Genomic DNA, 21,173 nt, shown 5'->3' with positions numbered 1-21,173 from the left:
ATCTATTAACTCAACATGTGGCTCCCAAGTACACCCTGCTAAAGGCCTTGCTCAAGTTGTTCAACATCCACGGTCTTCCCTTCTCCACAGAGTCTGTCAACTCTTAAAAGAAGAAATCAAGTACCAATGGGCCAAACACATTGGGCAAACTCCCTCTCAGTCATTTTCCCTCCATCTAGCTCTTGGCAAAGAGTGTCCCTCTGTATTATCCGCCTGTGGACTGAAGAGAGGCTATTTCCCAGACTTTCCATACTTCTGTTAGATGGTGCAATGCCAGCCTCACAAACATCACCTGAACACAGTCTTTCACAGTCAGGAGAGTGGGATGCCTCTAATGACATCAGCCAGCTCCTTCTCCTGCCCCACTGACCAGTGGGATGACAGCTCCCTTCCCCTACTTCTGCTGGTGAAGCACTCAGGAAAACTTTGGTCTTTCAGAGGAAGTCTTTCATGGTATCTTGCAACTGTGGCCTCTCCTCTGCAACTGTGCAATTGTGGAGCTAAATCTTGGATCTTTAGTTTGCAAATGCCTGATGTGAGAGATTCCAGAAACTGCCCTGACCCTTACAGAGAGAACCACAGAGGAACAGTGGCCTAACACAGGTGTCCTGCCTACTGGAAAGGCTGGGGCTCTCACTGCGGATTTTGTGCTGGCTTATATAGAAGCAGGGAAAATGGAGGCTTCTTTTCCTAGAGAGCAGAAATACATCTATGCAGTACCTGAAAGACAAATAGATTTAATATTTTTTCTTAAACCTGAATTCATTTACAAGAATGAAGCTCAAGCTTCACCATTGCAAATCCATGGGACCAGACCAGACATCAGCTAGGAGCTTTGAGTTGTGCTGGCTGGTGGTGACCTAGTGAAATCTAACAGAGCAGGCAGTAACCCACAGTAACTGGCTGCACTGTCTGTAAAGGTGCTGAGCAGAAATATTTAACATGGCAAAATTTTATCCAAACAGAGAAAACATCCCTGCTCAGAAGGTATTTAAAGGAGGAGTCTATGCCTATGCACAGGGCACTACCAAGGAATTCCAGTCTGATCCCACACTGGAGCAGGGACTACAGGTGACATGGACAGAAGAAACTGATATGCTCAGAATGGCAAAAAATATCCCCAGTAGCATTCCTGCTTCCCACATCACTTGTCTCCTTGTCTGCGGGTTTAAAACATGCTGAACATGACAAGAAGTGAGGTGCAACAACTAACTAGTGAGATAAGAATTTGTATTCAGGCATTTGCTTCATGTTGATTAAAAATAAAATTATTGTAACATAATCCCTCAGTTAAAGCTTGGTTGCCTGCAGCAGGAACTAATTCATTCCTTCACTGCCTAAGATTTGCATTGCTACAGCCCACAAGCTCATGAAGCATTATTTCATTTGCCTACATCCAAAGGGAAAGGGTGAAAAAGAATTGAAATGTCGATTCTGAAGCTGAGAGCACCATGTTTCTTTCATATATCATGCAAACTCATGAGCTGACTTGAGACAGAGATGCAGTCTCTTCTCCTTCCTCCCCCCTTTCCTGGTCTTGAAGACCTAAGTAACAGCTTTCCCAAGCCATTTAATCCTATATCCAATCTGGACATCTTTCAACTTCAGAGGAGAAGGGGGACACTGATCATTTAACTAAGTAATCTGAAAAAAATTCAATCTTAATACACACACAATAGTTTAGATTCCACTATTTGATAAAAGAGATATACTAGAAGCAAAAAAAAAAACCACAAAAAAAACAAACAAAAAACCCCACCCAAACAAAAGAAACCAACCAACCAACCAACCAAAAAAAACTCTAAAAAAACCCAAACAAAAAATCCAAACAACAAAAAAGCAACAAAAAAAAAAAAAAAAAAAAACAAACCAAAAAAACACAAACCCAGAAGGAAGCAATAAAATACCTTGTAAATGTCATCCCACATTGTTTTAGGACTCTTTCACCAGAAGCTCTGCTCTATGCCTTCCATCTCTTTATTAGCAACCTCTTCCACTGATTTAAATGTCTTATAAACATAATCTGTATGAATTTTAGGGAGGAATGCTTACAAATTAACAATGTAAGTAAACAGAGAATATGTTGATAATGCCAAAATGGCAGCTAGCCAGCAGGTAACCAAAAAAAAAAATTGAGAATTGGGAAAATGGTAGATGCACTTTCACAAATACAAACTGCTTCAAATAACCATAATTGCCAGTAAAATTTGATTTATTAGAAGTATTTAATTTTCAATCTTCCAGCAGGTCACAGTAAAGGACATTAAGATGGAGTATTCTCTCCTTCAGGTAATGAGCAATATGCTGGCAGTATATTGAAAATTTTAGTCGTTTTCTAGCCTGAAAAAATATTTCATTATGAGTAATCAAGATGGCCTAGTATTAATGTATAAAAACTAAAGGCCTACATTTTGAGATCTGCATTATCTGTAACATGAGACAAAAAGTAACTGTGCTGTCAGCTATATCGGTCTTGAAAGCTTTATTTTTCCATATTTGTAACAAAAGTTAAAACATCTGCTTCTATTCTGATATACCTCAAATATAGAGTAACTCGATGGACAAAACATGGACAAAACTAAGAAGTAAAAAGACCCCACATGAATACTGACAGTCAGTATAGTCGTTTACATGTATCTTCTTTACAGAACCAAGGAAAAACAACATTGTTAGAAATTAATTACAGCAATTACAGAAATTACAGAAATTAATTCAAGTGAGATGGCTAGACAGGTCACTAGGGGGGTGGTGATGCAAACTGCAAACACACCTTTTACACATTTTATTCTGCTGCTAACTTAATCCATTAAACTGTTTTCCTGTTTACTGCCCAAAACTCTGTACCCATGTGTGGAAAACATGATCAAATGTTCAGCATAGCAGCACCAACCTGATTTATCATTTATACATTGATAAGAAGAAACAACATTTTAGCCGTGAATGGACTCCATAAAAGATTCATTACTTTGTTAGACCATAAGTGTTTCTTATTCAGTGTCTGAAGTGCAAATCGAAATCCATTACAAACAATGATGGCACTCATCCTACAAAGAAAAATGCTGCTTTTAAACAGAAATACTTGCTGCTTATGCAAAACAAAACCTCTTACCTGGGATGTCTGTACAATAAAAGTTTCAATGCATCCTCTAGAAAGAAAACAAACACAAAAATCCCCTGAAGCTAATGGATTCAGGATCTTTTGAACAGCACCTAGAAATCCTGCACATTTTTAGGATTCTGTAGTCTAAGAAAGTAAAAAAATTATATGCACACAGGATTTCTTCTGTGCCTACGAGGCACTGGTCTGTATTTATATCAAGATGTACATTTTCAAATTCAAAACATGTAATATCACCATTCTGTTATTTGGAAAGTGCTATAATGACAGCTATAGAACAAAAGGTATCCTTGAAAAGACAGTTTATTTCAATTCAACATTTCTATAGCAAGCTCAGTTTTAACACAAGACTGATCTTGACTAAAATAAACAACTCTTTTAACAATTTACTCTTCAAAATCTCCACAACAATTTAAAGCCAGTATTTTCCTTCTTCCAATCCAGTGGCACAGTGGACATTGCGATGCAAAACCACACACCACACACCCATTTTCAGTCTTGCACTTTGTAGGAGTGGTTCTGATCCATTGCTGTGAAGAACAGGCAGACAGCAGCTGTGATGAACACATGCACTCCCTCGTAGAGGAGCTTTGGCGAGAAGACGCTCCATATGAACAGGTGGTAGCGCAGACCTGTCACCAAAACAACGTAGATGGCAACAGGGATGGAACGCATCAGAGCGTAGCAGAAACAGCCGTGACCCACTGCTGCAGAGTTCCTGGGAACAAAACACAGGACGTCATTCTCAGGCAAACTCAGAAAAGACACCTGAGTTCCTCCCCTCTTCAGCATTACTTCACAGCACAAGGAGTATTCAGAGATCTCCACTTTGTTTTAGAAAACTGATTGTTAATGCAATGATGAAGCAATAAAATTTGTTCTTGTCACCTCTATATATCCTATAACGTGTACATCAGATGTAAGCATAGATTACAATAAAGGTGCCCAGTAGTTCACTTCAACCTTAGATTGTTTTGTACTTTAATGCATTTTATTCTAATTGTCAAAGTTTCCATTAAGCAGTTTCAAGACCGCTTTGTCTCCGGTTGGATTTATAGTGCCATTCCACCAAACCTGAATGGTAGGAGGAAGAGAGGACAACAGTACTTCTCACAAGCTTCTAACCAGTTCAACAGACAATCAGATGGAGCATGCAGCCCCCTCATAAAGGGCATTAAACTTGTCAGAGTGCACCACTGCCCCTGTAGCCAGCAACATTGTACAGAACAACATAAAAACCGTGCTATTGGAAAGCTTCACAAAGCTAACTAACATAACATTCTCCAAATACCATATTCTAAGGCTCACAAGAGTGATACACTGCATTCCTGTCACAGGTGCTTAGCTCAGCTGGGTCCACTGCATCCCAAGAAATGTCTGCCCCATGTAACTTACATGGACCATATTTGCCACATTGATTATTTTGGTGGGTGACAAGAGTCAGATGAAAATGGAAGTGAGGTTTTCTGCACTTTGATTGTCCTCTCTCTCCTGAGGCACTAACTCAAAGCAATGCTGGGTTGGCCCCTGTCCAATTTCCCCAAAATACATCTGCTGAGATTAATTCACACTAAATTCAGATGTTTACCCCTTCAGACAAAAGGAAGGAAAAAACTATTTCACTGGAATAATAAGCGAACATTTTCCTCTCCCCATCAAAATATTTTACATAAGCAGTTCCCAAAAGAACACACTGGCAAAGAGTGGATATGTTTTACAGCGAAATCCTGATCTGAGAATCTGTTCTGCTCCTCCCAGTTTTTAATTCTAATCTTGTTCCAAGTAATAAAAATTTAACATGGCTATAGCACTTCTGCAAGATGTTAATTAGTTACTTATGACTAAGTAAGCTACAGAACGCAGTATTTTACATAAACCATTAAACTTCTTATTTTTAAAATAAAAATAACTTGGATACAGCCGTGTTTTCAAGTGAAGTCAAGATCTAAATTCCCAAGGCTTTCAGTAGAAGGAAGAACAGGTAATGAAAGCAGAGTTTTAAAATCAAGAACAGCAGGCATGAATGACTGAAAAACATATATTCCGTTCACAGAAAACTATTGCCATTGCTGCTTAGCCAAGAAAACTGAGACTTGTGAGTGAATTAGACTGCTCCTTGCTTCTGCATAACTATCTTAATCTTCAGTGAGCTTGTGTAAATAACCAACTTTAGATTTAATAACTGATTTTATTCACAAAGATTAAACAAAGTTCAGTTCACTCAGTCTTAGCTGTTTTGATGCTGATATGAGTTAAAACAGTATTTGTAGTAAAATAGTATTTGTAATAGTCAGATGACCACTGAATAAACAGAGGAAATGGCTTTCCAGTCAGACAAACACGCATTTTTAAAAATATTTTCTAGAGTTAAAAAATGCACTTGATAGATCATATAGATGAACCTCCAGGTCAATGATCCAATTCTTTCTGTATTCTGATATCATAAAAACAGCTAACTGTTTTCTACTTACAGGATACCTCTACTTAGAAAAGCTCTCAGCACTCACTTCACTTCTCAAGATAACACTGACACATACCTTTAGAGGGAAAACTTGGACAGTTTTGCTGTATAACTCAGTGGTGCAATTTAGAGAAGGCAGCAAAAGCACACTGTATCCACAAAGTTAAACTGTTAGTGGGGTTCAGCAGCAGAATAACTGGGTTTATCTCAGAGCTGGTGAAAGCGTTCACACACGCATCGTTGCGGACAGAGCACTGGAGTGACTGAGCAGAAGCAGTGACACCTACCTGGCCTGATCCTAAGGCAACAACTTAGCACATCATAATCCTTTTCTCTTACTTTGGCCAGGGACAAAATTTGCAATGTCCTTTGTGGGCTCCTTCTTCTCATTCTACAGACACAGTGCACACAGCATCTCTAGGCCACAAGGAAGGCAGCATCCATGGATTAGGCAGCTACTGATAACATGACCATGACAACCCACTAGTTCCACCAGTTTCTGAGTTACTCCAAACTAATTCACCAGAAGAACAGAGAAAGCTGTCTGTGGGATGCCACCCATGTATGCTCATGTTTATGATCTGGACCAGCCAGTAATGAATAACCTTGCAAATTCTCAGTGCTGTTTCAATTAAAATAATGGAAGACTACAGGACACATCTAAAGTATCAAACTGTAACTAATCCACACTGAGTCGTTCTTCAGCAATTAATACCTTTCATTATTTAAAGGAGTAGAGTACAGACAGGTATAAACTACCTCCATGTTATGACAAAAACAGCCCACTATTAAGGCCTCTGCACAATGCAGGAGTAACAAAAAGGAATACTCAGCTTCTAATAATCATCTCATCTAGAAAGTCAGCTTATGGGGACTTGAAAGAGAGATCCATATGTGTTACAGATGACAAAGCATATCCAAACCTCATGTGAGATCCCGGAAAAAATGTTTTTGGAGAGTTCTGAAGCAAAGAACACTACAGATTAAAATCACTAGACGTGCTGCAATTAGAATGCAAACATTAAGTATGGTCTAGAAAATATTGGCTTTCAGCAAAAACTGTCTCTTAACAGAAAATATTTAATGTGTAGTAAAATATGCCCAAGAAACTGTTATATTAATAGGTTTACCACTTCTTTTGATATCCTGAACCCTAATAGTAGATGTTCCATCAACAAATTTTTCACCTCTCAATCCATCTCTAAGGTGCCACTCAGTAATACAAGTCTTGCAAAAAGAAAAAAAACTACAATGTAAAAAAAAAAAAAATCCACTCTGAAAAACCCCCACAAAACAAAATAACCCAAACCACTATTTTCTTGTGAAAACATGTCTCATAGTTGTACAGAATACTTGGCAGCTGGTGGCAACAAGTTTTGTAGCTTAAAAATCAAGAAAAACATCTCCACTAACAGTCCTACAAATGCATCCACAAGGAATTTTAAAACAATCTTTACAGTGTTTACAGTGTTCCAACCCTTTTTCCAACACACCATACCAAATAAACAGCATAGAAACATGCAGGCATATGCAGGTGGAATACCCTAGTATTGTCGCTCTTCTGGGGCTGGAAGAGGAGGGTCACTCTGAAGGGTTTCACTGTGAATGTGCTGAGTCCTTTCAATGCAAGTTACCCTCTAGCATTTCTGCCCTTCCACCCCCCCTTTTCTAGTTGAACATCACTGCCTAAGTTATCTCCTACTGGAGATCCTGAATTTGACTATTTGAAGGCAATTTTTACTGTATTAACATCTTCTACAGTATTAAGTGGCACTTCTCTTTCTAGGCATTCTGCAGTTTCAAAGATCTCCCTGTTTAGTGCCCTCTGAAAAATACTCAGGATTTTGTTCATCTGCCCCATACATACTAATGAAGGGTTGCACTCAGAAACAAGCTGCGTAGCATTCCAAATTTCTCCATCATCTTAGTGTATCTGCAATGTGTATCTGCAATTTCTCTGATCTAAGCAAGTATCAATCAGTTCAGCAGCAAGAACAAATTTGCTGTATCTCTCCCACATGTCCCATTCTCACTTAGTATAATTCTACAACACTATTTTAGATTATAGAACACAATCCCATGTTTTCATGGAAAAACACTTTATATATTTAGCAGTTCCAAAGGAACCAAGAGTCCTCTGGAAATTTACATGATTAATTCTGGTAGAAACTACCAATCAGAACCACAGTTTTAATGCTATGAAGTCACGATTTTTGTCACCACACCCTATCAACGGATAGATGTCAAAAATGGTGCTTGCCAGCAAGATAAAAGGGCTGTAAAGTGTATTCTGCTGACATGGAAATGAGGAACTTGGGGAGAACTGATTTTTCTCTGCCCTCTGCATTTTTTTCCCAGTAAGAAAGGCAGAGAAGGCACAACTACCTGAGCAAGATCATGTCTGTGGCAGTAAGTTACAGGGGACTGTAGGACATGTGGATTGTAGTACAGCATTCAGCAGGTTCTCACACAGACTTAGCTGTAAAAAGCTATTAGGACTTAAAACTTCAATTCTCTTGATTCTAGCATCAAGAGTATGAAAAGTAGAATTGTATCAATGTTTTTTCTGGTTCTCACTGTTGGCATAATCAGTTGTGCTGTGAGCTTCATGTCAGCAAAATAAGCAAAAAAAAAAACCCAACAAAACAAAACTAAAAAACCACATACACACACAAAGAACCCAAGACAAAAACATACACACACAAAAAAAAGAACTGAAAAAACTCTGAAAAAACCAAACCAAACCAAAAAACAAAATAAAACAAAAAAACCCACAAAAACCAAAACAAAACAAAAAAGACAAAAACAAAAAAAAACACTAAACCAAGTCAGTCTACTCCTTTGACACTGTCCCAGATTTTACTGCAGCAAGGTATAACCAAACTACCCTAACAAGCAAAACACAAACCCTAAATATTTCAAAGCCCAGCATCAGTCAATTTTCTGTGATGATTCTTCCAAAATTCACTGACCACTTCATAAAGTTTCCAGTAGGAAAAAAACCTGAAGCATTTTACAACGGCGTCATACATGCAAGGAAAAACAAGGAAATTCACAGGTTGATTTTCTATTAAGGTGCATCTGCACAATTTCCTGCCCATCTTTGTAAACAAACAGTTATTCTTCATGACCTTAGCTAAAGGTGTAAAGAAAAATTGCATCCGACAATTGTTATTGACAGATGGGATCTGAAGAAATTTAACACAGACTGTTAGTGTCCAAGTTATTCAATTAAATTCAAATGTAACATGTTAAAATATACCAGTATAACAAGACATATTGACAGTGACACAAGGCACTTCTAGAAAGGTAAAGCACGATTTATTTAAGCGTGGATAGGAAACTGGCCAGCAAGGCCAGAAGAGGTGGTAATCTGTGTTTTTTACTCACTGTGGCAGTCAGTCACAAGTAAGGTATCACAGTGAATGCTACTGAGCCCCAAATGGCTGAACATTTTCATAAATACATGATTAATTCTGGATTAATTATGTCTAGAGGGTAAGACTTGAAAACACCTCTGCTAATGTGCTGCTGGGCACTAAACTGGGTGTTGAAGTGGACAGAAGGGAGAGCTGTCTCACAGAGAGATCTGATCAAGACCTCTATGAAGTTTCACAAAGTCCTGCACCCGGGCTGTGGGCTAGGATGCATGTGACTGGGAAATAGCGCTGCCAAAAGGGACCTGGGGGTACCAGGGAAAACAAGCTAAACACAAGTCAGCAGAGCACTGCTGCAGCAACAGGCAAATTACGGTCTGGGCTGCATTCTCGAGGGCACTACTAGCAGGGAGAGATGTGGTTATCCCAACTCTACTGAGTGCTTGTCAGGCCATACCTGTTCAGTTCTGTTCCCCACCCTTCCAAAAAGACATGGACAGGCTGGAGGGGCTCTAAAGAAGGACTCGAGAGCATGAAAGAATTGTACAACATAAGACATTAGAAGTTAAGTCTCTTGTTCATGGAGAAGGCTCAGGGAGACTTCATCACAGCATTCCTGTACTTTATTATTTCAAGATGGCAACAAAGGATGGAGATGCCTTCCTCACCAGGTGGAGAAAATATAGGGCAACGGGTACAAGCAGCACTGGGAGAGGTTTCATCTCAGTATGAAAAAGATACATTCTATAGTGAGAACTATCACTCACAGATACAATCTTGCCAGGGATCTGGTAGAGTTCCCCTCACTGCAAATTCTCAAGACAAGACTGGACAGCATGCTAGATAATCTCATGGACGCTCCTCTTCCCAGAAAAGGTTGGACCAGATGATCTTTTAAGGGCATCTCCAACCTGGGGTGTCTTGTGGTTCTGTGAAGTAATTCTCACTCTTCTGCACTGAGGGCAGACTCAATTCTTTCTTGTGTTTTTCCACTACAGTAACTATTTTTAAACTTACGACTTAAATAAAATAACAGTTCTCTCCTCAAATTACTCCTGCCATCCCAGTAATACACACATTCAATAAGAATTTGTTAACTTCAAGAAAAGGTGTGAGAAAAGAAGATAGAAAAATCCTAGATAAATGCAGAATGACAGTATGTCATACACAGTCCTATCCATAGCTACCAGAACCAAGAAGTTATGTTGGTCATGGAACAGAGGAGAACAGTAAAGTAATGGAGAAAAAGGAAAAAAACTTGTAAGAATAGTAGGACTAGGCCAATACCAGCAAAAGTACAGGCTATATCTAGAAACATTGCTACAATAAATAGGTATTAGAGGTATAGAGGTAAAGAGGTATAATAGGGACAATAGAGAGGTATATAAGCAAAGCTCTGCAAGTATGACCCTCTCTTTCCAGCTGCGCTCTTCTGAATGACTCTGCTTGTGCTTGAGTAGCAGCAATAAACAACTCAGAGTCCAACATCATCACGCAGCTCTTGCTGATTTAAGAGAGGAAACAAAGTTGGTACTATGCTCTAATCTGTTTCAGAATAAATAGGGAGGAATATGCAAAATACTGAAGAGAAAGGGGCAATGGAATAATTTCTTCAGTGAACTGTGCATTCATGCATTGTATCAGAATACTGCTCCCAACTTTCTTCACAGCTTTTTCTAGCACAATGCACAGCATATTCATCCTCAGAGACTTTTTATTCCTTCTTGTGCAATGAGATGCCTTCTGGGATTACACAGGGATATTCTTACTAAGCCCAAGTGTTATACACACTTTTTACTTAGGCAAGTTTATAGGAGTGTTGGACTTCTTAGTAATTCAGCTTTGTCCAAATTACTTTTAAGAGCAATGCTCAGCATTGGGATAAAGACTGCAGAGCCCCACATACCTCCTCTGGGAAGCAAAATGGATTACAGCATGATCTGTAGACCTAAGACCTCTGCAAGGATGGAAAAGATGAAACACTGCTAATATCATTAAGTGCAGAAGGAACACTGAACAAAATGTAATTAATTGCAAGATTAATCTGATGTTTTATGAAGATACCTTGATTAGTAGCTGCAGACCCTCCTCCTCTTTGGACCCCAGCTGAGAAGACAGACAAATCAGAACAGGATTTTTCATGCCCTAGTTTTGGTGATACTGTAATTGTAATGGCTCTGAGACAGAAAATGTAAACAGACAGAACACAACTTTCAGAAGATTGCAGTTGTTAATTTGCAGAAGGGAAAGGAGGAGGGAGAAAGTGGTGGAATGAAGGAAGTGGCGGGAGGGAGGAAGGGAGGGAGGAAGGGAGGAAGGGAGGAAGGGAGGGAGGGAGGGAGGGAGGAAGGAAGTGGCGGAAGTGGCGGAAGTGGCGGAAGTGGCGGAAGGAAGGAAGTGGCGGAAGGAAGGAAGTGGCGGAAGGAAGTGGCGGAAGGAAGGAAGTGGCGGAAGGAAGGAAGTGGCGGAAGGAAGGAAGTGGCGGAAGTGGCGGAAGTGGCGGAAGTGGCGGAAGTGGCGGAAGTGGCGGAAGTGGCGGAAGTGGCGGAAGTGGCGGAAGGAAGGAAGGAAGGAAGGAAGGAAGGAAGGAAGGAAGGAAGGAAGGAAGGAAGGAAGGAAGGAAGGAAGGAAGGAAGGAAGGAAGGAAGGAAGGAAGGAAGGAAGGAAGGAAGGAAGGAAGGAAGGAAGGAAGGAAGGAAGGAAGGAAGGAAGGAAGGAAGGAAGGAAGGAAGGAAGGAAGGAAGGAAGGAAGGAAGGAAGGAAGAAGTGGGGAACATATGTTGACTGAAAAAGACCAAGAGAGTGTAAAAGTGATAAACATCCACAGTAGAGACAAGGGACACTTGAGCAAATCAGAGGTAAAGTGTGTATGGGAAAGTGAAAGAGCCTGTCAGAGAGCGAATACACACAATAGAGCAAGAAACTGAGGAAAAGAAGTACATGAGAGAAGTATGGGAGAAAGATGAAAAACAACAGGGTAAAGGAGGGAAAGCATACCAGGAACACACTGAATGTGTCTGTGGGTGTGAGCATATGGGGACGCCAGAGAAAAGATGAGAAAGTATGTGCACAAGAGAGAGGAAAGGTGTAACAGAAAGAATGGAAAGGTGTCAGAGAGGGGACAGGCATGGGAAAATGGATGAAAAAATGAGAGAGAATTTACATAGAAGATAATTTTATTAGGAATACACATGTGGAATCACAAGCATGTGACAGAGCAGGAAAGTGCACAAATGAGATGGAAGGTTTCCAAGTCAGCACTGGAAAGGAGGAAAATGGCTGCATAAGGGAAGGAAAGCGTGCCCAGGAGAGGGAAAGTAAAAGCAATAGAGAGGAAGCGTAAGACTGTGAGATGGGGAAAGTGTACCAGAGAGGAAAAACACATGCAGAAAAAGGGGGACACACTATAGAGAGAGAAGGAAAGCATGCATGCAAGGCAGTAGAAACTTAAAAAATGAGTAAATCAACAACAGAGTATGAGGCAGAGAGGGCAGGGTAGCATACACAAGGGAGCAAAGTGTACAAGAGCAAGCAAGGAAAACTGCAGCAGACCAAAGGAAAAGCACATGCAACAAGGTAAAGCCATGATACAGAATTCTAGGAATTGAAAGCATTAACTAAAAGGAAAGCATAAAAACAAACAGGGATAGAATGTGTGAAAGAGGGATGGAATGTGTGAAAGTGAGACAGAAAGCATGAGCAAAAGAGAAGAGGGGAAGTGAAAGAGCAAGTGAAGACATGGGTAAGAAAAGGCAGTGTGCAAGTAATTAGAAAAGTACAAGCAAGAGAGACTGGGATACTGCTCAACTGAAACTAAATGTGGTCAAGAGAAAGCAATAAAGGCAATGAAGTACAAAAGAGAAACAAAATATGTGAGACAACCCACAAGGAAAGGAAAAAAACATGTAAGGAGTGCCATAGGGATAGGGAAAGGCATATGCAGAAGAGCAGGAGGCAAGACAAGCATGGTAGAAAGGGAAGAAGCTCTGTGAGGCAAGTGTGAGAAAGCAAGGAAGAAAGTGATAGAGTGTGTGAAAAAGTAAAAGAGGGTAAGAAGGTGAAAGATGTCTGATAGGGGGAGCCAAAGGTACAGTGGGTGGGAGGGAAGGGATGTCCAGAGAGGGGTGAAGGGAGAGGGAAAGACTCCAGGAGAGACAGACTGATGGGTAAGGAGCATGTGGGAGTGACAGAACCTGTGTATGCCAGTGAGTGCCAAGGTGTGTGAGAGGCAAGAGTAAGGAAGCAAGAGAAGGAGTGTTAGGGTGAATTTTGGAGGGTAAGTGAGGGGGCAGCAAGATGAATTAAATTATGGAAGAGAGAAATGCAGAGAGAGGGAACTAGCAAGTAGACAGTGAGAGAAGTGCTACTGAGTGAGAGACACACAAGAAGCACAACCAAAAGTGATAGCATGTGCAGGGGCTGAAGTGCAAGGGAGTGACATGAAGCATGCAAGGGAGAAAACTACAAGGTGGCAAAGTGAGAGAGCCCATGATAGAGGGAAAAGTGTGGGGAAGATGGAGACAAACAAGAAATCATGCAAGAGGGAAGCAAAACAAGAGAAAGAGAAAGAGAAAGACGGGAGAAGGGAAAGCAAAAGGGATAATAAAAGATGAAAAGGGGTAGCATGAGAGAGAGGGAGGAAAGGGGCACAGGAAATTGACAGTAGGAGTAAGAGAAGTACAAGCAGAGGAGAGGAGAACTGTGTGCTTTGTATAGCAATGCAAGAAAGGGGGGCAGCAGAAGAGCAAAGGGACAGAGGGCAACGGTGTGCAAGAGAAAGATGATACACACAAATGAGTGAAGACATGCAAGCGAAGGGGTCAAAGAGCATCCAAGACAGAGAAAATGCACACTCAAGAGAGAGGACATGAACACTGAGGACAGCAGTAAGGGCATATGACAGAGAGAGAAACATACTGTGAGAAATGTAAAGCTAGAGGAAGTGTGAAGGGCAGCAAGTGGGACAAGGCCAGAGAGCAATAGAGAGGGAGGTAGCAAGCTGGGGGGGGAAAGCATTAGCCAGAGGCTGGAAGGATAAGCAAAAGGGAAATCCAAGAGGAAAAATGTGAGAAAGGTGAGAATGTGTGAGAGAGGAGGTTAGTGAAAGAGAAAGACTTAACACAAGATAAAAAAAGGAAACAGTATAGCACAAGGGGAAGAAAAAGCATGCAAGGAAAGCAAAGCATTAGAGAGTGAGCACAAAGTGCACGTCCAAGACAAAAATCACATACCAGACAGACAATAAAACTGAATGAGTGCATGCGGGAAGATGTGTGTGACAGAGGGAATATGGACGAGGTGAAGATGGGGAAGAGGTGTGAGAAAGTGCAAGGTGAACAGAACATGACATCAATAAATCATGAAAAGTTATGGGGAAGCACATGACAGAGAGGCACGGCAGGTGAGAAGGATTTGCTAATCATATACTGCTGGGAAAGTGTGTGAGAAAGACGAGGCAAGTGACAGAGGGTGGAAGTTGAAGAAAGAGAGAAGTAAGGGGGAACTGAGGACAATAAGAAAGAGGGAAATGAGGAGAGAGAGAAAGCTAGAGAAAAAGAGAAGGAACAAGACAAAGGTATAGTGACAGCGAGACAGGGAACAATGACACTAGACAAGACAGAAAGCACAAGTGGCATTGAAAGTGCAAACAGGAAGGGTAATTTTATGAGACAGAAAGCACACAAGAGAGGAAGGAAGACAAAAATGGAGAATAGCAATACACGTAAGAGAGGGCAGTGCCAGAGAATGAGAACAGCAAGCAAGAAAAAGCATACATGGGAGATAATGTAAGCATGACAGGCAGAATTTATGCGAGAGAGGAAACACATGAGAGTGAGGAGGATGCATCTGAGAGGGAAGCTGTTGAGACAGATAGGTGCACCACACATGGGTAAAAGACACACAGAGAGGAAAAGGGTGTGGGAAGCCTGTGAAAGGGCAAGTGTGACGGAACAAAAGTAGAAGAGGCAAATGACAGAGCCAAAGGGAAAGGGATAACAAAGGGAAAAGAGAGGGATACTTAGGGAGAATCACAGAATTAACTAGGTTGGAAAAGACCTTTGAGGTCATCAAGTCCAACCTATGAACTAACACCACCTCATCAACTAAACCATGGCACTGAGCGCCACATCCAGTCTTTCTTTAAACATGTCTAAGGACATGTTGCATTCACCAACCTCCTGGGCAGATAGTTCCAGTGCCCAATCACTCTTTCAGTGAATTTTTTTTTCTGACAGCTAATCTTATCTTCCCCATGCGCAGCTTAAGACTGTGTCCTCTCGTTCTGTCAGTTGTTGCTGGGGAGAAGAGACTGACCCCATCTGGTTACAAACACCTTTCAGGCAGCTGTAGAGAGAGGTAAGGTCTTCCCTAAGCCTCCTTTTTTCCAGGCTAAACAAACCCAGCTCCTCCACCATTCCTCACAGGACCTGTGTCCCAGACCATTCACCAGCCTCATTGCCTCCCTCTAGACACATTCAAGCATCTCAACATTCTCCCTAAACTGAGGGCCCAGAACTGGACACAGCACTCAGGGTGTGCCCTCACCAGTGCCAGTACAGGGGCAGAATGACCTCCCTGCTCCTGCTGGCCGCTCTATTCCTGACACAGGCCAGGATGCCCTTGGCCTTCTTGGCCCCCAGGGCACACTGCTGGCTCATGTCCAGCCGGCTGTGGACCAGCACCCCCAGGTCCCTTTCTGCCTGGGCCCTGTCCAGCCACACCATCCCCAGCCTGTGTGCTGCAGGGGGTTGTTGTGACTCAGGTCTGGGACCTGGAACTTGGACTTGTTAAACCTCATATCCTTGGACTCGGCCCATCTATCCAGCCTGTCCAGGTCTCTCTGCAGAGCCCTCCTACCCTCTAACAGATAAATAATTGCTCCCAGCTTGATGTCATCTGCAAATTTACTGATGGTGAACTCAATCCCCTTGTCCTGATCATCAATGAAGATATGAAACAGGACTGACCCCAGCACAGACCCCTGAGGGACACCATGGTGACTGCCCACCCACTGGATGTGACACAATTCACCTCCACTCTCTGGGCCCGGCCATCCAGCCAGTTCCTAACCCAGCAAAGAGTGCTCCTGTCCAAGCCATGGGCTGCCAGCTTTTTCCAGGAGTGGAAGTCCTGTGGAGAGATGGTGTCAAAGGCCTTGCTGAAGGTCAGATGGAGAACATCCACAGCCTTCCCCTCATCCAGGTGGGTCACCTGGTTAAAAAAGGAGATCAAGTTGGTCAGGCAGGACCTACCCCTCCTAAATCCATGTTGGCTGCATCTGAGCCCTGGTCCATCCTGGAGGTGCCACGTGACCACACTTGGGATGATCTGTGCCATTCTCCTGCCAGGCACAGAGGTCAGGCTGACAGGTCTGCAGTGTCCTGGATCTTCCTTCCTGCCCTTTGTGTGGATGGACATCACTGACCAGCTTCCAGTCATCTGGGACCTCCCCAGTGAGCTGGGGAGGTAAATGATGGAGAGAGGCTCACAAGCTCATCTGCCAGCTCCCTCCTGCCCCTGGGATGGCCACCGGGGCCCATAGACTTGTGAGCATCTAAGTGGCTCCGCAGGTCTCTGAGTGCCTCCTGCTGGATAACAGGGGGACCATTCTGCTCCCCGTCCCCATCCACCAGCCCAGGAGGGCAGCTGTCCTGAGGACAACCTGCCTTTTTGTTAAAAATTGAGGCAAAGAAGGTGTTAAGTATCTCTGCCTCTTCATCATCTTTAGTTACTAAATTCCCTCCCACATCTAATAGAGAATGGAGGTTATCCTTGCATCTCCTTTTGCCATTAATGTATTAAAAATAACATTTTTTATTTTCCTTCACAGAAGTGGCCAGATTGAGTTCCCACTGGGCTTTTGGCTCTCTAATTTTTTTTCTACATGACCAAATAAGCAACATTTCCCTTAAACATTTCCTGAGACACCTGACTCTCCTTCCAAAGGTGATACACCCTCTTTCTTTTCCTTAGCTCCTTCACAAGTTCTTTGCTCACCCAGGCTGGTTACCTTCCCCGATGGCTCATCTTTTGGCACATAGGGGACAGCCTGCTGCTGTGCCCTCATGATTTCTGTTTTGAAGCATGCCCATCCATCCTGGACCCCTTTGTTTTTAAGGGCTGCTTCCCAAGGAATTCTCTGAGTAAGTCTCTTGAATAGGCCAATGTCTGCTCTCTGGAAGTCCAGTGTGGACTTGACCCCCCGCTCCTTGTTTCACCAAATACTGAAAACTGTAATTTCCATGATCACTGTGCACTGGGTGGCCTCCAACCACCACATCTCCCACCAGCCCTTCTCTGTTTGCAAACAGCAGGTCTAGCTGCTGGTAGGCTCGCTCACCAGCTGCGACAAGAAGTTGTCCTCCACACGCTCTAAGACCCTCCTAGACTGCCTCTTCTCTGTTGTGTTGAGTTCCCAGAAGGTTAAAGGCACCTACAAGAACAAGGGCTGGTGATTGTGAAACATTTTCCAGATGTCTATAGAAAATATCATCCACCTCTTAATCCTAGTTGGGTGGTGTATAACAGATTTCCACCAGGATGTCAGCCTTGTTGGCCTTTCCCTTGGTTCTTAACCATAGGCACTCAACCATATCATCATTAATCTCAAGTTCTGTGGTGTAAAGAGCCCCCCTAACATACAGGGCTATCCCCTTCCACCTCTTCTCCCTTTTCTGTCCCTTCTTAAGATGTTGTAGCCATCCATTGCAGCGCTCCAGTTATGCAAGTCGATCCCACCACATTTCTGTAATGGCAACAAAGTCACAGCTTTCCTGCTGTACCATGGCTTCCAGCTCCTCTTGTTTGTTACCCTCGCTGCACACATTAGTGTACATGCACTTCAACTGGGCTGCTGATTTCACCCCTGACTCAGGCTTACCACGCATGGGTTTGTTTGTGGAGAGCTTAGTTGCATCTACTACCCCCTTTGAACATAGTTGAAAGCCCTCTAAATAAGTCCTGTCAATTCATGGGCTAGAAACCTTCTGCCCTTAATAGATAGATGAAGCCCATCTGACTCCAGCAAGCCATGTGGTGTAAAAGCAGCCCCATGATCAAAAAACCCAAAATTCTGCTGATGGCACCAGCCTGCTTGGTGAAAATGTGGGTTCTCATGTTCCTTTCATCATTTGCCCCGCCACTGAAAGGACTGAGCAGAACATCACTCTACCCCACCAACCACTTGACCCAGAGTGATGAAGTTCCTTTTAACTGCCCTGACACTCCTCTTTTCAGTCTGATCACTGCCAGCCTGGAGTATCAGCAGAGGGTGATCAGAGGGCTGAATCTGCCCAGGGAGTCTCCTGGTGATATCCCATACCCAGGCCCCAAGGAGGCAGCAGACCTCCCTGTAGGATGGGTTTGGTCAATATACAGGGTCCTCTACTCCCCTCAGAAGGGAGTCACCTACTATGACTACTTTTCTTTTTAATGCTAGTGATCCATCTGACAGATGAAATGTAATCTGGAGGCTCTCCAGGCAGATTATTTTCTTCAATATCATCTGGCTGACCCTCTGGATCCAGGCCTCATACCTATTCTGAAGTGGCACCTGGGCAGGTAATGAGGGTCAGAAAAAATTTTTTATTAAGTCCCCAAGAAGGAACCCATTTCCATCCTCCTCCATCTACTAGGTCTCCTCCTTCTGCCTGATTGTAGGAGGCACAGGAGTCCTCTGGCTCCTGGTGGGCTTCTCTCACAGATGGAAGGGTGAAACTCCACAATACTTCCCTTTCACTTTCCCTAAACTCCTTAGTCTTTCGACTTCCTCCTTAGCTTGACCACCAGACAGGGGAGATCATTCAGCTGTTCACACCGCAGGCAGGCATCATCCATCCTTTGGTACTTCTCACAGGCTCAAACACTCCTTACAGGAAAGGGTCTGGACAGATGTGTTGGGGGGTTCTGTTTGGGTTGGCACACTTTTATTAGCTATGGCATCGTTTAGAGACCATTGCTGAAAACACCCCAAAACTAACCAACCAACCAACCAACCAACCAACCAACCCTCAACACAAAATAAAAACTCCACTAGGAGGATGACTGCCACCCTGCCTGCACAAACTGCCACGCTGCTCCCTCAAACACAGGCCACACCCTGTTCACCATGCTCCTTAGAGCCTTCTTTTGATAGCACCTCTGCACCTCCCTGTGCCTGAATGGCTGCTGAGAGGAAGAAGACCACCTGCTCAGCTCCCTTTGAGAGAAATCTGTGAGGAAAGGGGAGAATGAGCACATCAGGGAGGAAAAGCGCGCCTGAATGGCATGGGAATGAGAAGAGATCAGGGGTAGGGAAAGTACAAGCAAGAGATGGCAAGCATGAGCAAGAGGGAAAGTGAGCACATCAAAGTAGAAAAATGTGTCTGACATGGAAAAGCAACCAAAGGGGAGGAAAGAATGGCAGAGAGAAGAAAGAGTGAGAAGAGGGAAGTGCAAAACAAAGTAACAACACTCAAGAGAGTCAAAGCATGTGAGAGAGGGACAAATGGCATGTCAGAAGCAGAGTGAGAGTGGTGAAGAAAGTAAATAGGGAAGACCATATGCAAGAGTGAATGTGAAAGGGAAAACATCTGAGATAGAGTAAAAGGAGGGTAAAGAGAGTGGGGAAATGGGAAGATCAAAGGAGGGAGGGAGGGAGGGAGGGTGGGTATTTGGAGACAGAAGAGAGAAAAATACACAGGGAAAGTGAAAAAAAGAAAAAGAGAAGCCAACAGGATGACAGCAGGGAGGAAAAAGTGAGGAACACAGAAAAACAGAAAAGAAACATATAAAAGCACGAACATTCACAAAAACATAAGGAAAAAGCAAACCAAGAGAGAAGCAACATGTGTTTGAGATGTTATGTATGTGAGAGAAAGCAGATGTGTTTAAGTTTACAACCTTAAACAGGAGGACAAGGTCTGTAAAAGAGAAGGCTGATCAGAATGGAAGAGAAAGCACCTCTACAAGAAGGAGACAGTTTCTTTGGGAAGAGGACAACATGGCCAAGAGGGAGGCAAAGGCTGAGAGGCAAGAGGGAATTGACTGAAAAAAGCACACTGCTAAGAGGGAAAACAGGGAAGGATAGAGACTAGTGGAATGCAAAGAGGAGTCCAGAGAAAGCCTAAGACAAAAAAAGACAAAAGCAGAAGCTACACAAAGGGAAGAAAAGAGTGAGACTGAGAGGTAATTTGTGAGGAGGGGAGGGAGAGAAAACACATCTAAGACAAAGAAAAAGCCCAAGAGACAGATGGATAGAGAAAGGAAGGCAGTGGAATGCCAAGAGCAAGAAATAGTAAGCAGTGTAGGGAAAGCACAAGCAAGGAAATGAAAGCATAAAGGGAAAGTGCATGCAAGAATGTGTCAAAGAGCTGGGAACGCACATGAGGAATGGAGAAAGTGAAAAAGGCAAAGCAAGGAAGAATGTAAAAAGGCAAACACGGGAAAAAACATCATGCAAGTGAAGTGAGTGAGAGGCAAAATATGTCTGGAAGATAAGAAAAGCTGCAGGGCAGAGATACAAATGAGAGAGGAAAAGCCCATCTCATGGAAGGGAAAGACAGGAGACAGCAGAAGAGATGAAGAAAGAGAAGGACAGAGGTCAAAGAGACACAGATTGATGGGGAAGAGGGAGGCAAAAAGAGATGTAGAGTGAGATGGAAAGTTGAGGAGGGAGAGGAATGGTTGGGGGTGTGACTGAGAAGAAGGGATAGTGAGTGAGCAGGAGAGAGAAGTACAGTGAGGCAAAGAATGAGACAGCAAGTGACACAAAGGGGATAGTGGGAGACAGAAAGCTGTCATGAGACAAAGTCCAAGGAGAGAAAAACTGAAAGATGGAAAGACACTATAAGAAGAGAGACTAGGAGAGTAAAATGCCTAAATCGACACAATGACTGCAAAGCACAAAAGACAAAGCCGCAAAATGCATTTGTGGGAGACAGAGTGGCAAAGCACACACACAAGAGTCGAAGTGCACACGCACAAGAGACAAAGCATGAGTGCAAAACACTGAGGAGAGAGAGAGAAAGAGGAAGTGGCAGAAGGAAGTGGTGGAAGGAAGGAAGGGAGGAAGGGAGGAAGAGAAAGAGAGAAGGAGAGAAGGAGAGAAGGAGAGAAGGAGAGAAAGAGAGAAGGAGAGAAGGAGAGAAGGAGAGAAGGAGAGAAAGAGAGAAAGAGAGAAAGAGAGAAAGAGAGAAAGAGAGAAAGAGAGAAAGAGAGAAAGAGAGAAAGAGAGAAA

The 21,173-nt window shown here is 42.9% G+C and overlaps 1 protein-coding gene across 2 annotated transcripts in view; it reads right to left on the bottom strand.

Moving 5' to 3' along the window:
• Positions 1-2,467: 2,467 nt before the first annotated feature.
• The window catches only part of PIGG (phosphatidylinositol glycan anchor biosynthesis class G (EMM blood group)), a 78,521-nt gene continuing 59,815 nt past the window's right edge, over positions 2,468-21,173 (bottom strand). For both annotated transcript variants that reach the window (XM_064736359.1, XM_064736360.1), the window contains one exon: positions 2,468-3,836. In XM_064736359.1, the coding sequence (XP_064592429.1) occupies positions 3,611-3,836 (226 nt within the window). In that variant the 3' untranslated portion in view covers positions 2,468-3,610. The remainder of the gene's footprint in view (positions 3,837-21,173) is intronic.

The sequence above is a fragment of the Zonotrichia leucophrys genome, chromosome Z, assembly GCF_028769735.1.
Source record: "Zonotrichia leucophrys gambelii isolate GWCS_2022_RI chromosome Z, RI_Zleu_2.0, whole genome shotgun sequence".
In the NCBI taxonomy this organism is placed as follows: Eukaryota; Metazoa; Chordata; class Aves; order Passeriformes; family Passerellidae; genus Zonotrichia; species Zonotrichia leucophrys.
Note: the sequence above shows the minus strand (reverse complement) of the source record. Positions and strands in the feature narration are given on the sequence as shown.